This window comes from Chelonia mydas, chromosome 2 (assembly GCF_015237465.2).
Source record: "Chelonia mydas isolate rCheMyd1 chromosome 2, rCheMyd1.pri.v2, whole genome shotgun sequence".
In the NCBI taxonomy this organism is placed as follows: Eukaryota; Metazoa; Chordata; order Testudines; family Cheloniidae; genus Chelonia; species Chelonia mydas.
Genome location: NC_057850.1, coordinates 253,389,374 through 253,412,862, shown reverse-complemented (window position 1 = coordinate 253,412,862; position 23,489 = coordinate 253,389,374). Strand labels below are relative to the sequence as shown.

The 23,489-nt window shown below is 36.5% G+C and overlaps 1 protein-coding gene across 19 annotated transcripts in view; it reads right to left on the bottom strand.

The window, feature by feature from the left end:
• The window catches only part of NKTR (natural killer cell triggering receptor), an 84,976-nt gene that overhangs the window by 34,434 nt on the left and 27,053 nt on the right, over positions 1 to 23,489 (bottom strand). For 18 of the 19 annotated variants that reach the window (XM_043541649.1, XM_043541659.1, XM_043541661.1 and 15 more), the window contains exons 3-8: positions 21,170 to 21,244; positions 17,660 to 17,767; positions 15,587 to 15,631; positions 13,613 to 13,700; positions 3,604 to 3,633; positions 1,318 to 1,463 (exon numbers count right to left, since the gene is read on the bottom strand). In XM_043541649.1, coding sequence (XP_043397584.1) covers positions 1,318 to 1,463; positions 3,604 to 3,633; positions 13,613 to 13,700; positions 15,587 to 15,631; positions 17,660 to 17,767; positions 21,170 to 21,244 — 492 coding nt within the window. Of the gene's footprint in view, positions 1 to 1,317; positions 1,464 to 3,603; positions 3,634 to 13,612; positions 13,701 to 15,247; positions 15,276 to 15,586; positions 15,632 to 17,659; positions 17,768 to 21,169; positions 21,245 to 23,489 lie in introns of those variants that run through there. The other variant, XM_043541664.1, reaches the window with a different exon arrangement.

Genomic DNA, 23,489 nt, shown 5'->3' with positions numbered 1-23,489 from the left:
ATAGTTTGCCCACCTCTGCTCTAGGACCACACCCAATGAACTAGGGGGAAACGTTCACAAATGGGAATGTCACCCTCCTCTCCTCCTGCAGGAATACTGTAAGCTGTCCCTCAGGCAACAAGACCAAAGTCTCTTTGTTCTAACCCTTTGAAAATGAAGCTTCAGGAGAGAGTGTTTTTCCTCTCTCTCAGACCTGGTGTTCATTTTCCCAACCAAGCCAGGAAGACTCAACAAATCTCTGCTAATCTTCACAAGATGACAGAAGGAAGTCGCTGAACCAGCAGTCACATAAGAAAGACTTTCCCTCCAATTCAAAAATCCCTCCATCTTTCTTCCTGGGGTCAGTATCATGTGAAATATTTTTTTGCTATATTGTCTGCCCATCTGTAGTCTCTCATTCCATAACTCTTCACAATTTTAAATGTTTGCACCATTTTAAAAAAAATAACAAAATCTTATATTTCACTCAAAATTTAAAGGGACTCAGTTTAAATACACAAAATCAATTTTGTCCTTTTTCAATTTGGCAAGCTTATTATTGTAGTTTATTCCGGGTAATTCAGAAACCTATGCTGTCTTTAGTTTATTTGGCATGTAAAAACAATTTCATCGACACCAGCAAGAACGTATTTTGCACAAGTGTTTTGCAGAGCATTGAGGAAGCCTGCCTATCATATTTTGGTGTACTGTCACTAAAATGGTAAGTGGTTTTGGTTAAGTTCAATTAAGTTGTGGAGAATTGGTTGTGGGAGAGGAAGGGGATGGATGGATGGATGGGAAAATATTTAGAAGCCGTAGGCCTACCCCCATCTTTTAACAGTTTTCAGAAAGGTCAAATCTCGGCCTATACGAATTTCCAGTGATGCTTTGGATATAATTTTTACAAGTTATGGGATACCCAGTAAAGTTTGGTCCTCATACATTTTCCTCTGATGATTTAAGGGGAAAAAAATTCTGTTAACATTAATTTCATGACTAGTTTTATGTTAACAGCTCAGATATCCAAAAAGGTCTATAGTTTGTGCAGTACGAAGGACTATATTTAGAGCTCCACCTCTCAAATACTGGGAAAGAAATCAGTGTTCAAGTTCAGTATGGCAGTTCACAAAAATAAATGTAAGCAATGTTGACAGGAAATGGGCATGCCCTTTTTCAAGTGAGAGAATCTTCAGTTTAGAAAAAAGTACCTAATTCTCAGACATCTTTAAATCCAAATTAAAATGCCAGAGAACCACTAAGTTTTTAGAAATAAGTAAAAATTTTGTAATCTTTGCATAAGACAATTTTCAATACATTTCAAGCAACATGTTTGCTTACCATTTTTTGCTGATTTTGTAACAAGCACCCCACAGTCAATAACTCGCACGTCTGCATATGGCCTACTTGCAGTATCAGTTTTCAGATTTTCTATTTGTTCTATCACTTCAAAACCAGAAATAACCAGTCCAAAGACAACATGTACACTGCAGAAATACAAGATTCAGAAAGTACAACTGTTTAGGTATAGCTGGGATTCTTCTCCACTGATTTCTTCATAGACTGAAAGTCATATTCTTACATGGAATAATTCAGTTCCATCTGTATTACCAGGTTGTTTATGTCCAAAATTTAGGGTTAGTAAAACAATCTTTCAAAAAACAAAAAAAACACAAAAACACCCCAACATCATGTTATCAAAAATGTAAGGATTTCATGCACTATTTTAAAAAAAAAAAAAAAAAAAAAAAAAAAAGAGGGTCATGTCGTGCATAGCTTCTTCTGGAAGTCAACAGCAGCTTTGGAAGACAAATCCACCTTTGCATGTGCACTTTATTAGGCCAGAATTTGGCTCCTAATCACAATCAGGGGCAGCACCAGCCTCTTCTCACTGGAGGGGCTGAGATGGGCTGGATAGAAAATTGGGGGGAGGGGGGGAGGAATGCTCCCTCCCTCGCCACAAGATTCTGCCCCCTCTTGTGAACCGACCCCCGGCTCTTCCTCAATTAAGTGCTGGCACTGCCTCCTCCTCCACCCCCCTGCAAGGTCTTGCCCCTGGCCAGGTCAGAGGCCAGAAGCCAAAGCTAGGCAGCTGCTGCCATGATGCAGGTGACTATGGCACTCCCCCATCTTCTCCTGCTGCTCAGGGTCCTGGGGCTGAAGCTGCTCCTCAGCTCCCCATTGTCCTTTGATGGGGTGGGGATGAGTTGGGGTTTAATCCAGGGTTGAGGTGCTGCCAGACTATGGCAGAGGGCAAATCCTTGGCACAAGGAGGGGCGGGGGGAGAATAGTTATCCTGATGGAGTGAGCCTCCTGCTGTGTTTGCAAAAATAGGGTGGGTGGCAGAGGGCCTTTTTTATTTCCCCTCTCATAGGGCCATATGTCTAAGCACCCACTTCCCAGGGCTGTGTCCTTAAAGACACAGGGCATCCCAATGCCTAGAAACAGCAGCTCTTCTCTATCTGATATAACATACTGAGGTGCTAAAGGAGACCCGATTCAGTGAAATATTTACATACACCCCTCAAAAATTGCATGTCACACATTGAGTGTTTAAAAGAGTCCCTTATTAGATCCCAGCCTGGCTGGCAAAAGGGTATAATGGCTCAGGAAGGTAGGGAAGGCACAGCCTGCTGAAAGAGGAGCACAATGACAACCCAGCAGACAGCTGTGTGGGTTGCCCTTGCCACTGACAAGCCAAGGAAGAGTGGCATCATGGAGGCACCCTTCGGAGCGTTCGCAGGGCTCTAAATTGCCTTTATTGAGAGAACTATTCAATTTAGGTATTTGATATCTCAAGGCATTGACAAACTTATTTCTCACTGCATATCAGTAAGGTAGGTAATCATTATCACCATTTTAGACAGGAAACTAAAACAGAAGTTAAAGGGCTTGCCCAAAGACACATGGTAAATCAGCAATATAGATGGGATTATTCTTTACTCGCTATTCATTAGAGCGCAATGACTTCTAAATTCTTCCTCCCATTTTCTAGTCCCATAATTAATATTTGCAGTGACTCTAAAGTATTTGGGGATACTATCTATATTGAAGACACTACAAGAAAATAAGGTTATTATAATTTTATTTTTATATTTTTAAACCCAGAGGCCCAAGGGTTAACAACAAAAGCTGGAAGTTAAAAAACAAAAAAAACAAAAAAAACCCCCAAAACCCTAAGTTAAAAATAAAGAATTTGATTACGTTCATGACTATGTAGAAAGAAAAGGAGGACTTGTGGCACCTTAGAGACTAACCAATTTATTTGAGCATGAGCTTTCGTGAGCTACAGCTCACTTTATCGGTTGCATCCGATGAAGTGAGCTGTAGCTCACGAAAGCTCATGCTCAAATAAACTGGTTAGTCTCTAAGGTGCCACAAGTCCTCCTTTTCTTTTTGCGAATACAGACTAACACGGCTGTTATTCTGAAACATGACTATGTAGGTTTTTTTTTTTTAAAGATAGTAAAACAAGCTGAAATGGCAACCCTCCGCCACATTTTTCTATCAAACCAACCAATTATTTTTTGTTTCTAAGTTCTGTCCACCTTTAAATTGAGATGTGAACTACTTATTCCTGAATATTAGAATTTTATTAACAGTACAAGTTAAAAATAGAAGTCTTACCCATCAAGATGAGGAGCAGGCTTTGTTGTTCTAATTTGACATACATCAACATGGATATGATGGTAAAAAATCAGGGATTCAGATGAAGAGGTAAAAAGCAGAATGGCAGAGGAAACAAAAAAGTGAAGGTAAAAGACAAAAAACAGTGAAAAAATCCAGTTAAAAATTTGATAAAAGTCTAAATAAAGATTAAAATCATACTAAGTACAGGGAATTGTGAACATTAGTATAAAAAATAATTTACATTAACGAGTACAACATTTACAAGTCCTATTTTAAAAAAATCATTAAATGCATGCAATAAACAATTTTTTCATGTATTAATGTCTGTATAAATATATACTCCAAGACATCTCATGGTAATATTTTTAAGTATAAAAAAACTATACCATTTGGCAATAAAAAAGACTGGGTGAAGTACTTCTGAAATTATTACAGTACAAGAATGTAACTATTATTTTTAAGTGAGTTCTATTAAGCAACACACAAACCAACCCCCCCCCCCCCCCGCGCAAAAAAACAAAACAAAAACAAAAACAGGAGTTACAATACAGGAAAGCACATTTTTCCTACTTTCTCATTCTCATTCTATTTTGCTGGCTCCATGAATCAGCTTCCAAAACAATACATCTATATATAACATCAAGACTACAATACTGCCTCTCACATATTAAGTTTGCAGTCCTCTCTACAGCAGCAGATTGCTCTGCTGGGTAGGGAATCAGCTGTATAGTAACAGAAGCTAACATTATCCATGATTAATGCCTCATATAGATACCTCCATTCATTTAGGTTAGAAATAGCTGGGTGTGTAGGAGCCAACAGAGAAACAGTCACTGCACTACATCCAGTACAACAGAGCTACGTCTGTCACATTTCTTATTTCCCTTCAAGATGAGAATATTAAATTTAAAAAGATCTGACTCAAACAATTTTGTAAAAGAGATTTAATTTTATCATAAAGGATTGGAGTCACTCTTTAAATTCTCTCCCAGTGAGGAAAGGAAATTACTTCCAAGTTGCAAAACACTAGCATGACATAATACTTGCATCCAAGTTCAGTCTGTTCAAAGCAAGGCTGCATTAAAAGATGCAAGAGGAACTGCGCTATTTAGACACAGAAATTCAACTAGGGACATCATTTAAAACAAACAACAACCCACCATCACATTAATTTTACTCATCAGAGTATCAACATGACCTGTACGTGAATTTCTTTTCTCAAATTATTCCCTGAACCCACAGAAATCATGATTTTCCCTTTCTATGCCCCTTCCACCAATTCTTTTCAAATCCTGGGGGGTCCACAATAGATGTTCCATTTGAGGTTTCATTAAAGCAGACTTGGTATCAAGGATTCAGTACTTAAACTATCACTGAAAAGTTACTTTTTAATCAGACAGTTCAAAACTAGATTGGCGGCCATGATTCCGTCCAATAAAATCAATGGGGTGTTGCAGCACTGGATCACATCTGCCAAAAGATGGAACTACAAAAAAATATTCATGCCTCACCTTTATTTGTGTCCAAACACCACCACTCCCCTCTTTCCCCACATTACATAGTGCAGGAAATCATTCTAGTGTAACTTCAAGACAAGAGCTGCTTACATGGAAGACATTTAATTTATTTTCCTGTTTTGTGTGTCCCTTCTGTTCGTTCATAAAATAAATCTTACTTTCTTGATGAAATATATTACTATGGATAAGCAATCTCTTATGGCCATTATAGTTTGATAAACAAAAAAATTAATTACATTAACAATCTACATTCAAGTAAATATTTTATTTTAACCAAGTTTTATAATTAAACTGTTCTAAAAGATTGAAATTGAAACAAGCGGTTACTTTAGTGAAACCAGCACGGAAATGTATACTTTTAGTTTTTAGAAGTCAAGAAAATAATATGCAACAGTTTAAAACACAATGAATATACTAGTGACTACCGAGTGACAAGAAAGACTTAGATACTGATTTGGCAAAGCACTAAGATGGGCTCAGGTACTTTGTTGAACTGGGGCTTTAGAGTCTTGGATTAACAAAGAAAAGGGCAGCCATTGTGGCAAAACCTATCTAGGGGTTTTTCTCCCTTATTTCACTGGCAGTTTGAGCCTGCCAAAATGGATAAACGGTTTTCTTCATTTGCTTGCTCATGAAACGAAAAGAGGAAAAAGTCAAGGGGGAGATTTTCAAATGCACAAATGAAAGTCAGGTGAACAACACACAGGCCTTTAATGAAAGCTGGGTACCTAACTGTTCGTTGCGCCATTGAATATCTCCTCACAAGACTACTTCAGATTAGATTTATTATACTTCAGTTAATTTTTTAAGGTCGGCTAATATTTCCATAGAAAGAATACTCTGAAATTTCATCTGTCTCATTTCTTGCACTATCACTTTTCAAGAGCAAGAAGCAGGCTCTATCTATCCACAGCTGTGAATAGAATTCATTCCCCAAGAAACATTTAATTTCATATAGAGAACTGTATTTCTGCATAACTTCATTTTACTAACAATTAAACAAATTTCAAAAACTGCCATTTAAGAGACAGTATTATCCAAGTTAATATTTACAGAAAAAAGTAACCATAGTCAGTGAAGAGAACTAGTAAATAGATTAAAAATATTATTGCCACATAGAAGAGAATCCTTCTGATAAAGCAAGTTTATTTGTATTCTTAAAAGGACTTCAGCACTAACATAGGATTCAATGCATGTAATAACATGATCAGAAAAAGACAAGAAAGAAAGAGAAAAACAAGAAGAGAAGAAAAGAAGAAAGGACAGAGCCTTAGAGGAATGAGACATTACCTTTGGAGCGCACGATGTAACACTGTTTCTGTAAATTTTACACAAAAATGGCAAGAAATAAATTGTAATACATTTTCAAACAAAATGGAGTCTGTTTTATTAAAATACAAATTTAAAGTATGCAAAACAAGGATGCTTTAAAAATAGAGGGCTCTAAATTTTCTATAGAACAAAAAGGTATTTGGAAAGCTAGAACAAGTTTTGTTTTTAAACACTAAAGAAATGCTCTGCTTGAGCACTGAATTACAAAGATAAACCATTGTGAAAATGGAATCCACTCATACCCTTAATTAAATCCTCAATCCAGCAAAGCACCTGAAAACAAGCATAATTTAGCAAATGAGTAGCTGATTTCAATGGGACTTCTCAGATGCTTATAGTTCCACAGGTGTTTAAGAGGTTTACTGAAGCAAGTCCTAATTCTATACTTTATAGGATGCCATACTACTACATTTCTTATATAAATATGATACTGAAAACTACTGATTTACCAGTAAAACACATTAGAAATCTGTTAATCTACACTTTCACAAGTTCCAGCAACTGGCTAAGACCTCTCTCATGTTAATAAGTTTTCCTTAAAAAGGGAAAATAGACACTGTCATTAAAAAGCAAGGGAGGGCTATTATTTAACTAGAAATCTAACAAGGAAATCAAGATTGAAGATGCAAACGGAGGAAGTATTTTTACCCTATGACTTTACATTTTTGTTTTGACATACTTCTAAAACTGCAACATTATTTCAGTAATACAATTAACTTATTTGGAATAAAGAAGATATATTGAACAGCTAAATATTGCTTAGTTAAATTAATCTACAAATTAACAACTAAACAAAGAGCAGGTTTTTTTTAACTCTGCCTTGACGCACATAGGCTATGATCCTGCAGTGCTTAGGTATGTGCTTAACTTTACTAATGTGAGTCGTGCAAGTCAATGGGATTATTCATGTGTTAAAATTAAGCACGTATAAGCATTTTGAAGGACTGTGGTCAAAAACACTGAAATACTGAATCCCCTTTGATCTATTTAGTAGTTTAATATATTACTGTAAAATAGTACAAATAAAATTAAATAGAAAATTTTACTTCAAAGTAGTAACAATGGAAAAATTCTGAATGTTATTTGGGACACTCACATTATAAGACCTTAACTGAAAAGCTTAGTAATTAACTGTTTCCAATTAATTATTAGTAATATACAGAAGTGGCTGTAACAGTGGTCATATAGCACAACCCTCAAAATGAGTTTTCTTCTTCACTCAGGAGTTCAAAGATGTCTATTTATTCTATTTTTGTTACAAAACATGGCACTGTGCTTCAGAAATGTGACTTTCTGAAATGTTAAAATTCTACCAGGAATTAATTTGTCAGCATGAAAAAGTAGACATGTAATTCCTGTGGCTCACAGCATTAAACTGATACTAAGTAAGAGTTTTTCCTCAAATGATGTTTAGTGCAGAAACGAATGGCTTCAAAACTTCATAAACTAGCTCTAAGATATAAATGCAAAAATTCCAAACACTCAAAATAATGGGGAATAATATTTAGGACTTTTCACACATCTTCAAGAAGCTTTGGAAAAAAAAGTCACCTGAATTCTCAGTAGGCTAACTGGTTAGTTTAAAGAAATACTGACAAGATCACAATATGAAAAATGCGTACCTATTATTGTTACAAATAGTATCTAGACTACAATAACGAAGAGAAAATGTGTTTTCGAGCTTTTCAGTTTGGGATTTTTTTTTTTTTTTACTTTGGGCCTGATCCTGCAATCAAACACGTGCTTATCATACTATTTCAAGTAGTCCCACCAAAATTAATCAATGAGGTCTGTCTTTGGATTCTTGAACTCTCCCTCCCCTCCTCCCCCAACTGTGTATGAGAAAGGTAATGTTGCCAACAAGTGTTTGAAGGATCAGAGCCTTTGTGAATTTTATAACATTTTGTATGTGCTCAGTTTCACTGTTTTGTTGATGGTCAGTTACACTTGTAGTCTCAAGTATTACTAATATAATTATTACCACATTATGCCCATGCACCACTCTAGGATGGCTCACACATGTTCTTCCCCAGGCGTTGCAAGAAGATATTTACCAGTAACAGCAGCAGCACAGCTAAAACTGAGCAGGCACTGGGCAGTGAGGAGAAAGACGGGTAAGCCTAGTATATCCCCTATTGATTTCTGTCCCATCCAAAAAACACTTCTGAATATCAGCATGGGATCAGGAAAATCTTTGTTTGTTTTTTTCAAGGTTTAAAAAAAAGTCAGGACATACTATATTTAAAGGGTGTTCTCCCAGAACCCTGAATTATCTGAAAGTGGTTAATATAAAAAATTGAAGTTGGCAGTGGTCCTTTATGAGAAAAATATCAATGGGTAATTTTTAGCTTTACACTATTGCTTTATAATTTGTTTTCAACTTGTAACAGCCAAATCTAAGAACCTGCACCATAGTCTCATGAAATATTAGGAGTAACACCTTGAATATTTAAAATCAAATGGTATAGAAAGACTTCTTGAACATTTACTTAATTAAGCAACAACGTGCTTCAGTAACACTGGTGAACAGAATAACTCCGTTTAATACATTTAAAGATTGGTTATTCCAATAAATGTGATCTTGTCTTCAGCTAAGTATTTTCAATTGATCCCAAATCATTCCCTGCATTTAATAATCATAATACAAAGTTAAATAGCAGAAAATTGTCTAACAATAAAAACCTTTTATTACCACTTGTGACACAGAGCACACTTCATTACGCTTCTATGACCATGTCTTATTCTCTACTAAAGGGTTTTTTTGCCCTGTTTGTTCTTCTCTCAGATTGATCCTTAATTTTCCCCCCAACCTATTTCTTCAGTCTTTTCCATTTAAACTTCTCTAGCAGTACTTGATAAGAGACCAGTTTCTCTGCCCTACTCATTCACACCCATGACATTCCAGATCAATAAACTACAACTGAAGTGGTCTGAAATTAGTAAAATTCTGTGCTTATAAGACCAGAGCATTGGTGTTCAGTATAATCAATTTCAAGTAACTCACAATATAATAATTCAATTTAAATTTGTTTTTCATTGGGCATTTGATGGAGCATCATACTGGACAGTAGCAACTGTGCGTTAATCCAGTCTACCAGCCAAAAGAATATTCACAGCCTAATAGGTTATTGAAAAGTCCACAGTTATACCAAACAGCACTAATGCCTGATAAGAGGAAAGGCCCTCTTAAAATGAGGCCAACAAATAAGTCATTTTGAACAACCATGTCTTTAAAGTTGTGCAATCCTTTATTTCTACTTAGGCTTCAGTCCTGCAAACACTTATGCTTAACTCCAAGCACTAATCCATGGTTTTAGAGTTCAGCACGTGCATAAACACTTGACAGTCTGGGGCCTCAGTTTGTCTGGAGAAACAGGGTGGATAAATTTAAAAAAAAAAAAAGAAAAGAAAAAAATCAGATTTTTTTAAATATAAATTGGATTTTTTTTATAAAATGCTTTTTGAGGAAAAAACCTATCTAAAGATAATTTTAATTAAGATACATTATAGCTCAAAGATATCTCATCATGGAATAGGGATTATTAATTCTAATTCTATAGTATGAGACAATATATTCATGTAATGTTTAAGAAAAGCTTTGTAAATGAGTTCCAATCGTTCCTGGATTAGGGACCCAATCTTATGGGGTTCCACAGGCTTCTGTATAGATTATTTAGGTTAATCTTTCTATTTACTCAGTGCTGAGTCTAAAAGATACCATCAGAGATGCTTAGTTTTACAGTTCTCAGACTGTGGATTTGTGTCTCCAGAGGTAACATGCTTGTTAACAGCAAAAATGGTTTTAAATAATATATAGAGGTGAGAATAGTTAAATAAAACAATTGAAATGTCTGTCTGGTGATGGTCTCCTCCTAATACAACATGGCAAGAAAATCCTGCAAATATTAATGATTAACCTGTTGAATTGGAGATAGTTCACCTCCCAATGACTTCATAAATATCTGCTTCAATTACTTTTGGTAAATGAAATAACCAATCATTCATTTTCTGCTATAGCTGTAAAACTAATCTGAAAAGTTTTCAAAATAAATCACTATTTAAAAATGTGTGTACCTTCAAAAAATGAAACCTGCTTCTAATCTCTGAGCTGTGAAGAATATGTATTTAGGTTGTAACAACCAACAAGAGTGCACTTTTACGTAGAAAACCATGATTAAATCAAGTCTTCCTGACTAATGATTTAAATCATGATTGAAAATCAATTTGATTTAAATCAAATCCACCCTATGGAGAAATATAAAGCTCTTGACATCAATACAAATATGTGCAATATCAGAATATGCTATCCAATCATGCACCAAACCCTGTATATGCAGGACTGAAAACAAAAATTAAGGAAGAGTTGACATCTATCTCCTTCTATAAATCCAACAAGTTGGATGTATCATTTCAAAAAGGTATGACTGTGTTTTATTTAAAGTCTGAAAATGTCCTTTAAAACCTACCCAATAATCTTTGATTTGGCATCTTTGAAGAATTTAAATCCTTTTAGCTATATAAATGGAATTATAGATTTTAAAACGAACATTCTATTTAATATTAAATATTAAGATTATATTATATTATATTAATTTTGCCTCTCAAACAGCTTAAAGGATGAGGCCAGGAAAGGACTATTTTGGGTTTCAAGAATTGTATACTTTAATAAGGGTAAATCAGGCTGTACAAACTTAATGGCATTCAGCCTGGAGGAATACTGTAAGTTGAGGTAACTTTGCTGAGCAAGAGCAACTACTTTCATATATTACATTTTTAACTTTTAAACGATGAAATCATTGGGAGTGAAATCTGGAAACAATTACTTTTACGAGCTATCTAAATCTGAAACTGTGCATGTCAGAAGCTATCTTATGAGCAGTTGCTATGATTTGTGAGTTTATACACATAAAGGAGAGTTTGCATGAAAAGAAAGCCATGGTTGTAGTTTGTGGTCTTTCATGACCCATTCTTGCCCAACCACAAATCAAATTACGAAAGACGACCCCGCCTCTGCAACTGATCATGCATAGCCATACTGCTGCACCTGTGTAGAGTTTCAATGCAACTTGTATGGTTGCAGCCATCCCGCCCTGTGAGCTATCAGTTGCAGGATTCACGCTTAACTGTAAAACTTTTTCTTTGAGAGAGAAACAAAAGTGATATCAATTAATGCAGTTTTTAAAATACACGTGCTCTTAAAAACATTTCATATGTTTGAAAAATATAATAGAAACGTTTCTTTAAATATTTATCTTTCAGTGATTAAATCAAATAATTTAAATTTTGTATTCAATGTTACCTTAACGTTCTTTTTTATTTAAAAAAAGTTAACCTAAACACACCAAACATTCAGCTTGTCTATTTAAGAAAATTTGATTCCCATATCATATTTAGATATGTATAAGATAAAAGAAACTTTAGAGCCCTCAGATGGTAGCTTCTTGATTGATGTAGCTCATTAAATTTTCAACTTTACAGTTCAGATAAACTCAAAAATGGAAAATTATGACTTGAGAATCAAAAAGCAAGTCACTATATATTACACTTAAAAGGAACAGTGAACTAACCTGTTTTAAATACTTATTTGTAAGTTATGTAATTTTATATATATGTAACATATGTTATATATACACAGCTAAATGTATAAAATGTACTGTACTCAGTAATACACAGCCATCTTCCAGCCAAACTGACAGAGATAACAGCAGGTGGCACCACAAAGCTGCAGCTTTTTGAGGAGCGGAGGGTTTGAGTGTAAAATCAGAAGTAAATCAATTTCCAAAGATTGCCTCTTGAGCTTCTGTTTTCCATTTTTAGGACATTCTTTAGGAAGTGACCTAAAAATGTCTCTTATCTGAACCTTATTAGATTACGTTGAAGAACTCTTTTCAGGCAAAGAAAATGGGCATCCTTTTGGACAATTTACACCTTTATTGAAGACAGTGAAGCGCCATTCATTCTTATCCATCAAGAAAGATGGCAAAGTAAACAAAGTTTTAATGTAGCAAACTATATGACTATTTAATTTCTGAAGAATAACAATGTAAAGATACTTCACAATGAAAACCTCCTCCCTAACATAAACCCAAAGTTAGAAAGCAGATTTTTTTCAGATATGCATAGCTCAGTGGTTTGAGCAGTAGCCTGCTAAACCTAAGATTGAGAGTTCAATCCTTGAGGGGGCCATTTACGGATCTGGGGCAAAAATTGGCGATTGGTCCTGCTTTGAGCAGGGGGTTGGAGTAGAGGATCTCCTGAGGTCCCTTCCCACCCTGATATTCTATGATTCTATGAAATGTTAAAAAGGGGGACAATTTTTAAAAGATAGTGAAGTAGATGCATAGTCAAACATTAGCAAATTTTAAAGAGATATTAGTGAGCCTAAAATTTGATATCAGCCAAAACGTTAGTTATTTCTTTCAGTATAGAACAGTTATTCCTGTTAGAACTGTACTTTAGTCAAATATCTTGTATATTGTAACAGAAGTATGCTTATAAACTGGGGTGTTTTATAATAGAAATAACTGTACGAGAAGGGATCTTCTACAGTTCCTTCAACAAACACCCTTAATTTAAATCCAGTTTAACCAGTGTTGGCAAAAAGCCATTTGTACACAGATATGTACAGTACTATGCAGCAACACAGAAGGAAGGTACTTCAGGGATAGACTAGAATAGTAAGTACGAATACCCCACAAAGACAGACCACATTTTGAAAACACATGCAACTGTTGACACTAAACTATCTATATATTAGACATCTTGTCCTTTTTCAAAGAAAATTTTGAAGTTTGGAGTTTACAGTTGCTCAATTATAATTTATTTCATGTGCATGATATTGAAGAAGAACACAAAGCAAAAACAATCTACCCCAGGGACACTAATGAACACAAAAGTCTAGGCCAATGTTATTTTAGAAAAACAAGCAATAAACAAGTAACATTCATATATGATCAATTCTCGTGCTCCAGGAAAACACAAATAAATTGAGACTATCATATTTAATGTTTCCTAATTACAACAGCTCACAAACAGCAGATACCCATTGGATTCTAGTCAAACATCCATATATATATTTAATTTAGCAATACCATCTTTCTCATGAACAGCGCTTCTCTGTTTAAGAAAAGTTTAGCTCTCAAACTACATCTACTTACATGAAAAATTGGGAACCATTGGTATGTTTCCCTCGGTTTGCCATTGACAAAAGGAATGCTCTGTCATGTTTGAGAACAAAGTTTTCATCTGTTTGAAGAAAAAAAACCGCGTCAGTCAGTTTCCCCCATAAATGAATACAAGTATAATTTTCTTAGCAGCACATGGACAGTACAATGAGAAATTCTTCTTCTGCTCACTAAGGAAACTTGAACACTTTAAAAAAAAAGAATTCTATGCAAAATCTCTTAAAAATTAAGAGCGGAGACAGATTTATATTTGTTAAGTCAGAAATACCAAGTAAAGAACACAGGAGTTTATTTTTTTTTTCTTAAGTCACAACTGCTTTAGAAACAGTCTGAACCATATTGCTAAGAATAAATGTATTTAAAATGTTTTGTTATTGTCTTCCAAACATCATACGCTTCCAAAAACTTAAACCCAACAGTGTCTCCTGAAAGAAAGCCACTTTGATAACAGACTCTCCCTCTCCCATCCTAAAACATGGCTGAACATATTCAATGCTATCATTTACACATAACGTTGAGTATTACTTAGGTAGGAAGACACAGTTAAACAACTTTTTCCCTGCCAGGGTGTTAACTTGTGTACTACATCAATCTGCGGAACTCAAACTTGAAGTTTCAAAATCCGAAAGGAAATTAATTTAATAGCGACACTTGCATGAGAGGAGTAAAACATGTCCTCCTCTTCAACCCAACTGTAAAAGACAGATTAGAGGTTGAAAAATAAGAATGTATTATTTATTCCAATAAACTAAGTAAAGAGGACCCATAGTTGTGCAGTCAAAATATTTTCAATCAGCAAAATGAAATAACTACACAACTAATTTACCACAGGCAAAATCGTATTAGACTTAAGATTGTACCATTAATGTTTAAAAATGCAGACAAATATACAGTACCAGATTTTTAGCACTTACCAATCCAACTGTATTCTTTAGAAACAAGAGCTCAACTTTTTAGAGTAGGGATCTGTTCATATAGCTGCTTCTGATTAACAGCTGTAATATTCTGACATCTAACTATGCTTCCTTATTACATATTAAAGAAACTTCACAGCATGCACCTAACTACAAAGAATTGTTCACAGCACACAATACATGAAACACCCAACAGCTTATGTACAGGCTTGTGTCAAGACTGGAATAGCACAGTAACTTCCCATTTTTTACACTTAAAAATTATACTGTACCTTGTCTCCTAAAAGCACTGATTACCATTACAAACTCTCACACCTCTTTCTTTCCAAAAAAGCTTTAGAAAGAAGATGAATGGTGTACATTTATCCACTCTGTGCAAATAAATTACTTGCACAGAGTATAAATACAGCCACATATTTTTAGAAACCAACACTAAACATACAAACCTCGGAGGGAAAAAATGGACAGTGTTTTTAAAGAAATAAGAACGGTTTTGAACTGGGAATAATTCCAAGTATTTATTCTCCAAATAATTAATTTTCCCTCAAAAAAGTTAGATACAGAATTCTCCACGTCTCCAAGCAATACAGATATCCATCCACAAACTGATACATTATCAGTTGTCCATATATTTACTAGGGAGGGTGCAAGGGAACAGAGTTTGAATTTGTGTTACTGAGCTTGTGTCTCTTACCTTTTCATTTTGCAAAAGACCACATTCTCTATAAACAAAAGAATATGTTGACAGTTTTAGGCAGGAAGATAGGAGTTTTCATGAATCAAGTTGCCTAACCTCCATGCTGAAAGTCATGTTTAACCAGTAAAGTTAGCCTTAATTAATTTGTCAGTTAACATTAAATATCTCAATAAATGTATCTGAAATCCATGCATATAAAAATAACTGTCATGCAATATTAGTTTCATGCAAAAGATGACCTATAAGTAGACCTTTCCACATTAAATAGCTTGGGAATCAAAACTTCTTTTATCTCCGAAATGAAGCAACAGACCATAAAGACATATTAGCCCTTACCTTTAAAATATCCACCATAAATAGATTCACCTCCTTTTCCATTACCTATGTAGTAAAAGCATGCATTAAATCTTATCAGAAGATTTTAAGTTTGCTTTATAAACAAACAGTTTCAGAATAGTAAGTAACAAATTATTTTTAAAAGGTACTATTTGCAAATACACCTCTACCCCGATATAACGTGGTCCATGGGAGCCAAAAAATCTTACCGCGTTATAGGTGAAACTGCATTATATTGAACTTGCTTTGGCCTGGAGCATTTCTGTTATTAATACAGTATTTGACACAAGAAGTTTTATTCTTGACATTGTTTTTAGAAAGGGCGCATCTGATGTCATCCTTCACATCAAGCCCGGGGTCGGGGCTCGCAGCCCCGCAGCTCCACACGCGATCGGCGCTCACAGCCATGCGTCACAGTTGGGGCTCACAGGCCAGCGCAGGGGTCAGGGCTTGCGATCCCCCACATAACCGGGTTGCGACCCCCAAAGGGGTCACGAACCCCAGTTTGAGAACTAATGTTGTAGAAAAGACAGAAAACCACTTTTGCTTTATCGCGTTATATCCGAATTCGTGTTATATCGAGGTAGAGGTGTAATATGAATTAAAGGGATACACTCAAGTATATCAAATACCCAACATTTAGATTTTGTACAAAAGTTTTATAAAGGCTTACATGAAGAGTTTCTTTTAATTTCATGAAATATTTTTGTTTGGCTTTAAATATTCCCCTATGGAGTCTGCAACCCAGACCTTTGCACCAGTGATGTAGTTCACAGTCCAATAAAGCTTGCCCTGGGGACGGAGGGGACTGGAAAAAACTCAAGTGAGGCTCCAAAGCAGTGGTGGGTAACCTGCGGCCCGTCAGGGTAATCCACTGGCGGGCCGCGAGACAATTTGTTTACATTGACCACCCACGGGCACGGCCGCCGTTTGCCGTTCCCGGACAATGAGAGCTGCAGGAATTGATACGGGCTGCAGGGACGTGCTGGCCGCCATTTCCCACAGCTCCCATTGACTGGGAACAGTGAGCCGCAGCCGCTGGGGGCCATGCTTGCGGACGGTCAATGTAAAACTGTCTCGCGGCCGGCCTGCCACTGGATTACCATGACGGGCTGCAGGTTGCGCACCACTGCTCAAAAGGCTACTCCTCTCCCTTAGCACTTAAGGATCTCCAAACAGGAGGAAATAGGAAAAAGTAGCAGCAGGAATCAGAGAAGAGAGCTAACAAACAAGGTTGACAGCTTTCCACGCTCACAGAAATCCAGCTGTGGCTCAGTCGCCACAGAAGTGAAAAAGTAGCTAACAGTTCTTTCAGAGCAACCCCGCTCTATATCTGTCCCCTAGCTTCTTCGTTGGTACAACGTACCTGCAGAGGCAGCCTTTTACCAGTTGAGAGAGTTCAATCTGCAAGGCCAGTAAGTAAGAGTGCAGCGGTAAAGAAAAATCCACTTTGGGGAGGGCAAACATTTTAAGGAAGGGCTGAGGGAGGGACCCTAAGTTGTGTGTATATTGGGAGAAAAGAAGCAGAACAAATCCTTGTTGCTTTGAATTTACATTTGGAGGCTCATCCAATACGTATTTTCAATGCACCTATCACCATTGTACTTATTCACACAGTTACATCCCTTTAATGCAGTATTGTACCAGCACAAAAGAATCAGAGTTAACATTACCAGCATTGCCCACACTACGTAAAATGCAACAAGGAAAAGATTTAAAGTAAATTAGATTTAAGGTGTTTTCTTTAAACAACAAAAGATAGCGTTAGCAACTCAGGCAAGGAAATCTGTGTTTTAAAACTATATATTTTTAACATCTAACAAGAACATTTTAGAACCTCAGTATCAAAAAATACCTAAAGGGATTCTTATGGTATTCCAAAAACTCCACAATATGTGCAATTCTAAACGTAATCTTAATAATAATATATAAGAATGAAAAATAACGTAATATTTGGTTTTAATATCTACAAAGTATAAAAACATTTAAGGAATTTTCTGGCAGTAATTTTAACTTCGTAAATTAGAACTTCAATTAAATCTCTTAGCACAGAGAAAGAATTTTCTGTTTTACCTTCACTGAAGTCTCCACCCTGAATCATGAAGTTTTTAACCACACGATGGAAAGTAGAGCCTTTGTAACACAGCTTTTTTCCAGTTGTTTTTCCAATTCCTTTTTCACCTGGTAAAAGGAAATGTAAAAAATAACTACCACCAATTTATTTGCTAAAAAAGTCAAATTACTGCCCAAGCCGTTAAGCAGGGATATTTTTTTTCTGGGAAACTCAGAGCTTAAGAGAAGCCATCAAAATGGGGAACGTAAGACAGCCTCATACAGATAAGGAAAAAGGGATGAAGCCCCAGATACTATGACAATGCACACAGCATCTGGTCACAGCACAGACAGTGCACCAAAGGAGGCAGACCGAGGAGGACAGCAGCACTGAGCACTGCTGCAGACAGGAACTATCTGCAAAAAGGTGATCATCTCCAGAGAGTTCAGAACGGCCTTTGTAACAAAGAAAGGCAGTATAGGCAAAGCAGCTTTACAGAAGGCAGTTCAAGCAAGTACCGGTGCATTGGGCCCCTGCTGTAAAATGGGGCCTCCTCCCAGCACCCTGCAAAACCACAACAGGGCAGGGGAAACTCTCCTCTTGGGGTCCAAGGACCCATGGGAAAGAAATTGCAGGATGAATCCAGTCAGAGTCTGAAGCCTGCACAGCAGCTGCAGAAAACAGGGACCAATGGACACTGATGTCAAACTGCTTTCTGCGGTTCTTTCTGAACATTATCTTCCTGTGCCGATTCCCTGTTTGCTCCAGTTCCCTCCCAACTGCCTTCCTCATGGTCTCCAACCCATTAATCTCCTCCTAACATAATCCCAAAGAATTTAAACACAAAACAAAAAAAAATTGCAGAACAAATATGATGGTAGTAGCCATTGTATTGCTCACTCTGCTTGTATATTTTATCCCTTTTCACTTACCCTTTGTCTGTCTTGTTTGGTCTCACTATAAGATATTCGAGGCAGGGACTGCCCCTTATTCTGTTTGTACAGTGTCTAGCATAATGAGTTCCTATTCTCAGTTGGTCCCAATGCACTACCATAATGATGATGATGAATTAATTAATTAATTAAATAATAGGAACTGGAGGGAGAAATATATGGGGCATCACTATGGATGGCTCAAAAAATTAAAGTTTTAAAGCTATCAGTTCCCCACCGGGCCATAGGTTGGAAGAATGAACCCAAGAGGAACAGAGATGGGTATTTTTGAAGAAAACAATTTTCTCAGCAGAAAACTATTCTAATCCAGGGTTTACTGTAAAAGATTAGAGTATAATCATGCCCTACCAAAGAGAGAAAAAAAGTGTGAAAAGTAATGTACAAATATGAAAATTAAAGACCACGTTCCAATTTCCCCACTACCTTTGGATAGGTGATTTTGGACCTCCCCTAAAGCATTTAACAATTCTAGATAACAACTGGCGTTTCTGGAGAATGTGCTAACCTCTAATATTAATAATAATGCTGGAGTTTCCCTATTGAGAGAGCATGCAAAGATGTCCCACTGAGGGGAAAAACCTGGTCAACAGAGTAGGTGTGCATGGCTAGGGCTCAACTCTATGCTCTGAAATGAATTTGTCTAATGGAAGCAAGTAAGTCTTCAAAAAGACACTGTGTCTCAGGTTAACTAATCAGCTATTTAATTCCAAAACAAAAAAAGGCAACTGAATCCAATCGTGTGAATGAAAAGTTCTACACTGCCGGCCAAATGAATACTCTTCTTGGTTAAAAAAAAAAAAAGCAGTTAAGTGCACAGTAATCAGAAAAGCAGAAAAAGATATGATAAAATACTAGAGGATTGCACACTTTACTGCTTACGTAGGACGAGCTGCACACCCAATGAGACAGCAGCATTTACACTGCTTCCTGTGATATGTACATGCACTGGGAGGGGGCACCAGAGAGATTCCTCTGTCTGCAGCACCAAATGGATACACTGGGGCCTGATTTTCTTTTCACAGCAGTGGAAATTGGGCTTTCATTGACTTTGGTCAAAATCAACAGGGTTATGCCTACTGATGCCTAGAACATCCCCTAACATTTCAAAATTGATCTGATGTTCAGCACCACAACCCTTCAGGCCATGCTACTGCTAAGGAGTCAGCAGAATTGTATGTTACAGGCAAGTGGTGGGAGGGGCAGAAACAGAGTCTATCCCTGAACCCGAATGCCCTACCCTTAACCTTGTAGATCTCCACCCACATAAGAACCTAAAAGCACTTTATAGGGCTGAGGAAATTCACCTTCCTGCCTCCTTGGGCCAAGAGGAGAGAATGTAATAACACTTAATTTCCTGTCAGTTCCTGACACTTTGACCCCCCCATGTTCCCCCGTGTCCCCACTACCCAGACTTGTAACCTCAATGTTGCCTTTTACTCTCACACACATTCCCACCCCAAACATCCTGGCTGCCAATGAATCATCTTTATTCTCCATCACAAACACAGTCCCAACAAATCCTGACAGTTCTGCTTATGTAGGCCAAGCTGTATACCCAACAAGAAAGAGCAGCCTATTAAGCTGCTGCCGGTGATGTGTGTACACAAGAAGCAGGGAGTGACAGAGATTTATGTCTGCAGCACCATATGGGCATTCTGTGGTACTGACTAGTGGAAATCCGGCTTTTCCAATTTTCACCGAACTCAGAATTCTGCCCATTGATGCCTACAACATTCCCTGAAATTTTAGAATTGATTGGATGTGGTGTTCAAAAGTCATCACATTATATACACAGAAGGACATGCCCCTGAGCTGAGTACAGGGTCTCACTTTACTTAGCCAATAGGCCGTACAGATAAACATACTGTTAGCGAGAAAAAAGCTGATAGTTAATGTTAAAACACTGTCTTAAAATCTTCTTAGGAGGTTTATATATTCAAATATGTGAAAAATATCTATGTATTTCACACAGTGGGATGAGATTTCAGAATACACCTTTTGTCAATTGCTCCACTCAAGTTAGCTTTTCAACCCTCAAAAGCTGGAGCAGGAGTATATGCAGTCTCAACTAAACAGCAATGCGTTACTGAAAATGAGTAATTCATCTATGCTGCCATTCCCACCATAATATAAATGTGAGTAATGCTACATTGCTAGTGCTCTGATCTCCATTTTCAGCTGTCAAACCCATGCATAACCTTCCTATAGTCCCCAATCCATTCTCTGGTACCAAACCCTCACAATCTTTTATTCCCCCAACAAGCACCAGGCAATAACCCATCCGCAATCCCCCCTTACCAATCTAGTATTCTGAATGTCCTTGAAAACTTCTAAAAACACACCTGTTCCACAAAACCTACCAGCGATAATATCCACTCACCACTGTCTGTTCTCTGTATGGTATGCATTTATGCATTTAGATTCTTAAATTTTGGGGGCTGGAATTGTGCTCTTTGTTCACGGTATTCTGCACATTACATACTACCAAACCAATTATGGTGCTGTAGTTAATACTAAGAAACAACTGTAATGATAATTAACAATAAATGATTGATAATAATGGGGAAAATTACTTACCTGAACATAAGCAAAGAAAGTTTTTGCAAGTTTTTGGACATACATCTGAGAACAGCTGAAACATAATTCGACCAACTGGAAGAAAATATAAGTATATGGTGTTACAAAGTTTTCAGTTTGCCAATTTTTTGTCATAATAAACAAGTAAGCATGATTTTTATTTACCATTTCACTGAAAATGTATTTTAACAAGTAGACTGAGAACTGAGCAAGTTCTGAAAATGTGGTATTAAAATAAGTGGCTGGAAAGAGAACAGTGACTGGAAAAATTTACCTGAAATTAAAAATTAAATAACTTCACCATATGTAATTTATGAAAAATCCTAATCACTTAATATTGGCTTGAAATTAAGAAATAAAGGTCAAATTATATCTACAAAAAATATTTTATCTTGTTTATAACAATGGTTTTGAAACAAGGCACCTAAATTGCTTTATGCCTTAGATAAATATTTTCAGTATCACAGGGGCTGTGAGAATATTTTTTAAGGTAGCACACTTTGTAGAAGGATAGATAAATTTGAAGCTGTAAAGGTTATTTATATTTCGTTATCACCCAGAGGCCTCAACTAGATCAGGGCCCCACTGCATGAACTACTGTACAGATGTAAATCACAATCTCTGGCCCAAAAAGCTGAGTGCAACACCTAACTAGCTGCTTTGAGACAGCTTTTCTCTTTTTGCAGAGAGCTGCACAACTTCCATTAACAATAATGGAAGAATCATGGAAACAGAATAGGACTTGAAGAGACCTTAAGACGTCATCTAGTTCAGTGTTTCTCAACAACTAGTCTGTGGAGCAGCAACGGTCCATGGAAGCCTCCTTGCCGGTCCCTGAGATTTCCCTGACACAGTTTAGGAAGGCAGCAAGCTGGTCTCTGGTATCAAAAAGGCTGAGAAACACTGATCTAGTCCATCCCTCTATTCAGGCACAGTCACACGCATTCTTAGAATTAGGGCTCAGAATAAGTGGTAACTTATGGTGCCTTATATCATTACTTTATCTAGGCACATATTAATATGTTCGAAGGCACAAAGTTTTTTTAAAAGAAGTTTTCATATTTCATTTTGTATATTCCAAGCTACCTGAAACTGCATTCTGTAAACCAAAGATCTGCAAACATTGTTTACGAACAGTATAATGAAACGCACAATTTGTGAAACAAAATTCACTTGATAGACTTTATTATAGCTTGTGAAATAAAAACCACAAAAACTAAATCGTTGTCAAATGTTAAACAGATCTTTGTGATAACCTATTAAAGAGTACCCTCTAGTGGTATAAAACAGTAACACTTCAACACTGACTGTAAAAGCAGCAAAAGATTGTATTGCTCCTAGTTTGCTGAAAAGCTACTATGGAATTAGTTCTACTGTCCTGCCATGAAAAAAGTCTCTTGAAATTGACACTGAAATTATTCTATACTGTGGCATCTAGGAATATTTTCAGATAACTTCCTTTCTAAGAAATTCATTAAGTTTTAATTCTGATTGTCAGAATGTCTTCCCAATAATTTACTGGTTTGGAAAGTCAGGAGATTCTCTACCTTAGTGAGGGCATAATGGTTCATCCAAGACAAATTGGAATGCCCCACCTCCCTCCCTTCTCCCACCAGCAGTCAAGGAAGAGAGGAGGGGAAAAAAGACAGATGAGCTCACACTTCAGCAGAATTTCCCTCCCATTTGCTTGAAGTTCCCTCCACAGGACCAGAAGCTGCTCCTGAACCTGGTTAAGTGCCCTTTTTTTAATATTAACCCTAGCTAGAATGTTTTTAGCAATTTTTATTAACATTAGTTTATAAACTATTTTGCTTAGTTAAGAACACTTGTAAAAGTCTTGTATGTAACATTTACTGGTTAGTTTAATCTTAACCATCATTATGCAGTTCTTATTTTTAATTCCACGTCCTTCGTGAGAACTGTCTCCCTTTCCGCATCATGACAAGGGCCAAGGAGATGTGTAAAAGAATTTGTTTAACACATTAAACTGTGGAACTCATCATCACAAGACACCACGGAGGTCAAGAGTTTAAATGGATTTGGAAAAAAAAAAAAATCAACGTCCATAGTTACATTTGATAGTATAAATAAAATATTTCTAGAAGAAAAACACTTCCTATGGAGGTAAATTATTCCATAAATTGTCCACAACAGCATTTTTTCCTTCTTGAATCATCTGGTACTGACCACTGTTAGAAACAAGATACTGGACTAGATGGACCATTGGTCTGATGTGGTGTGGTAATTCTATGAATATTAGAGCTCAAAATTGAGAATTTATAATAGAAAAAAAGACTACCCATACTCATTGTACCACTAG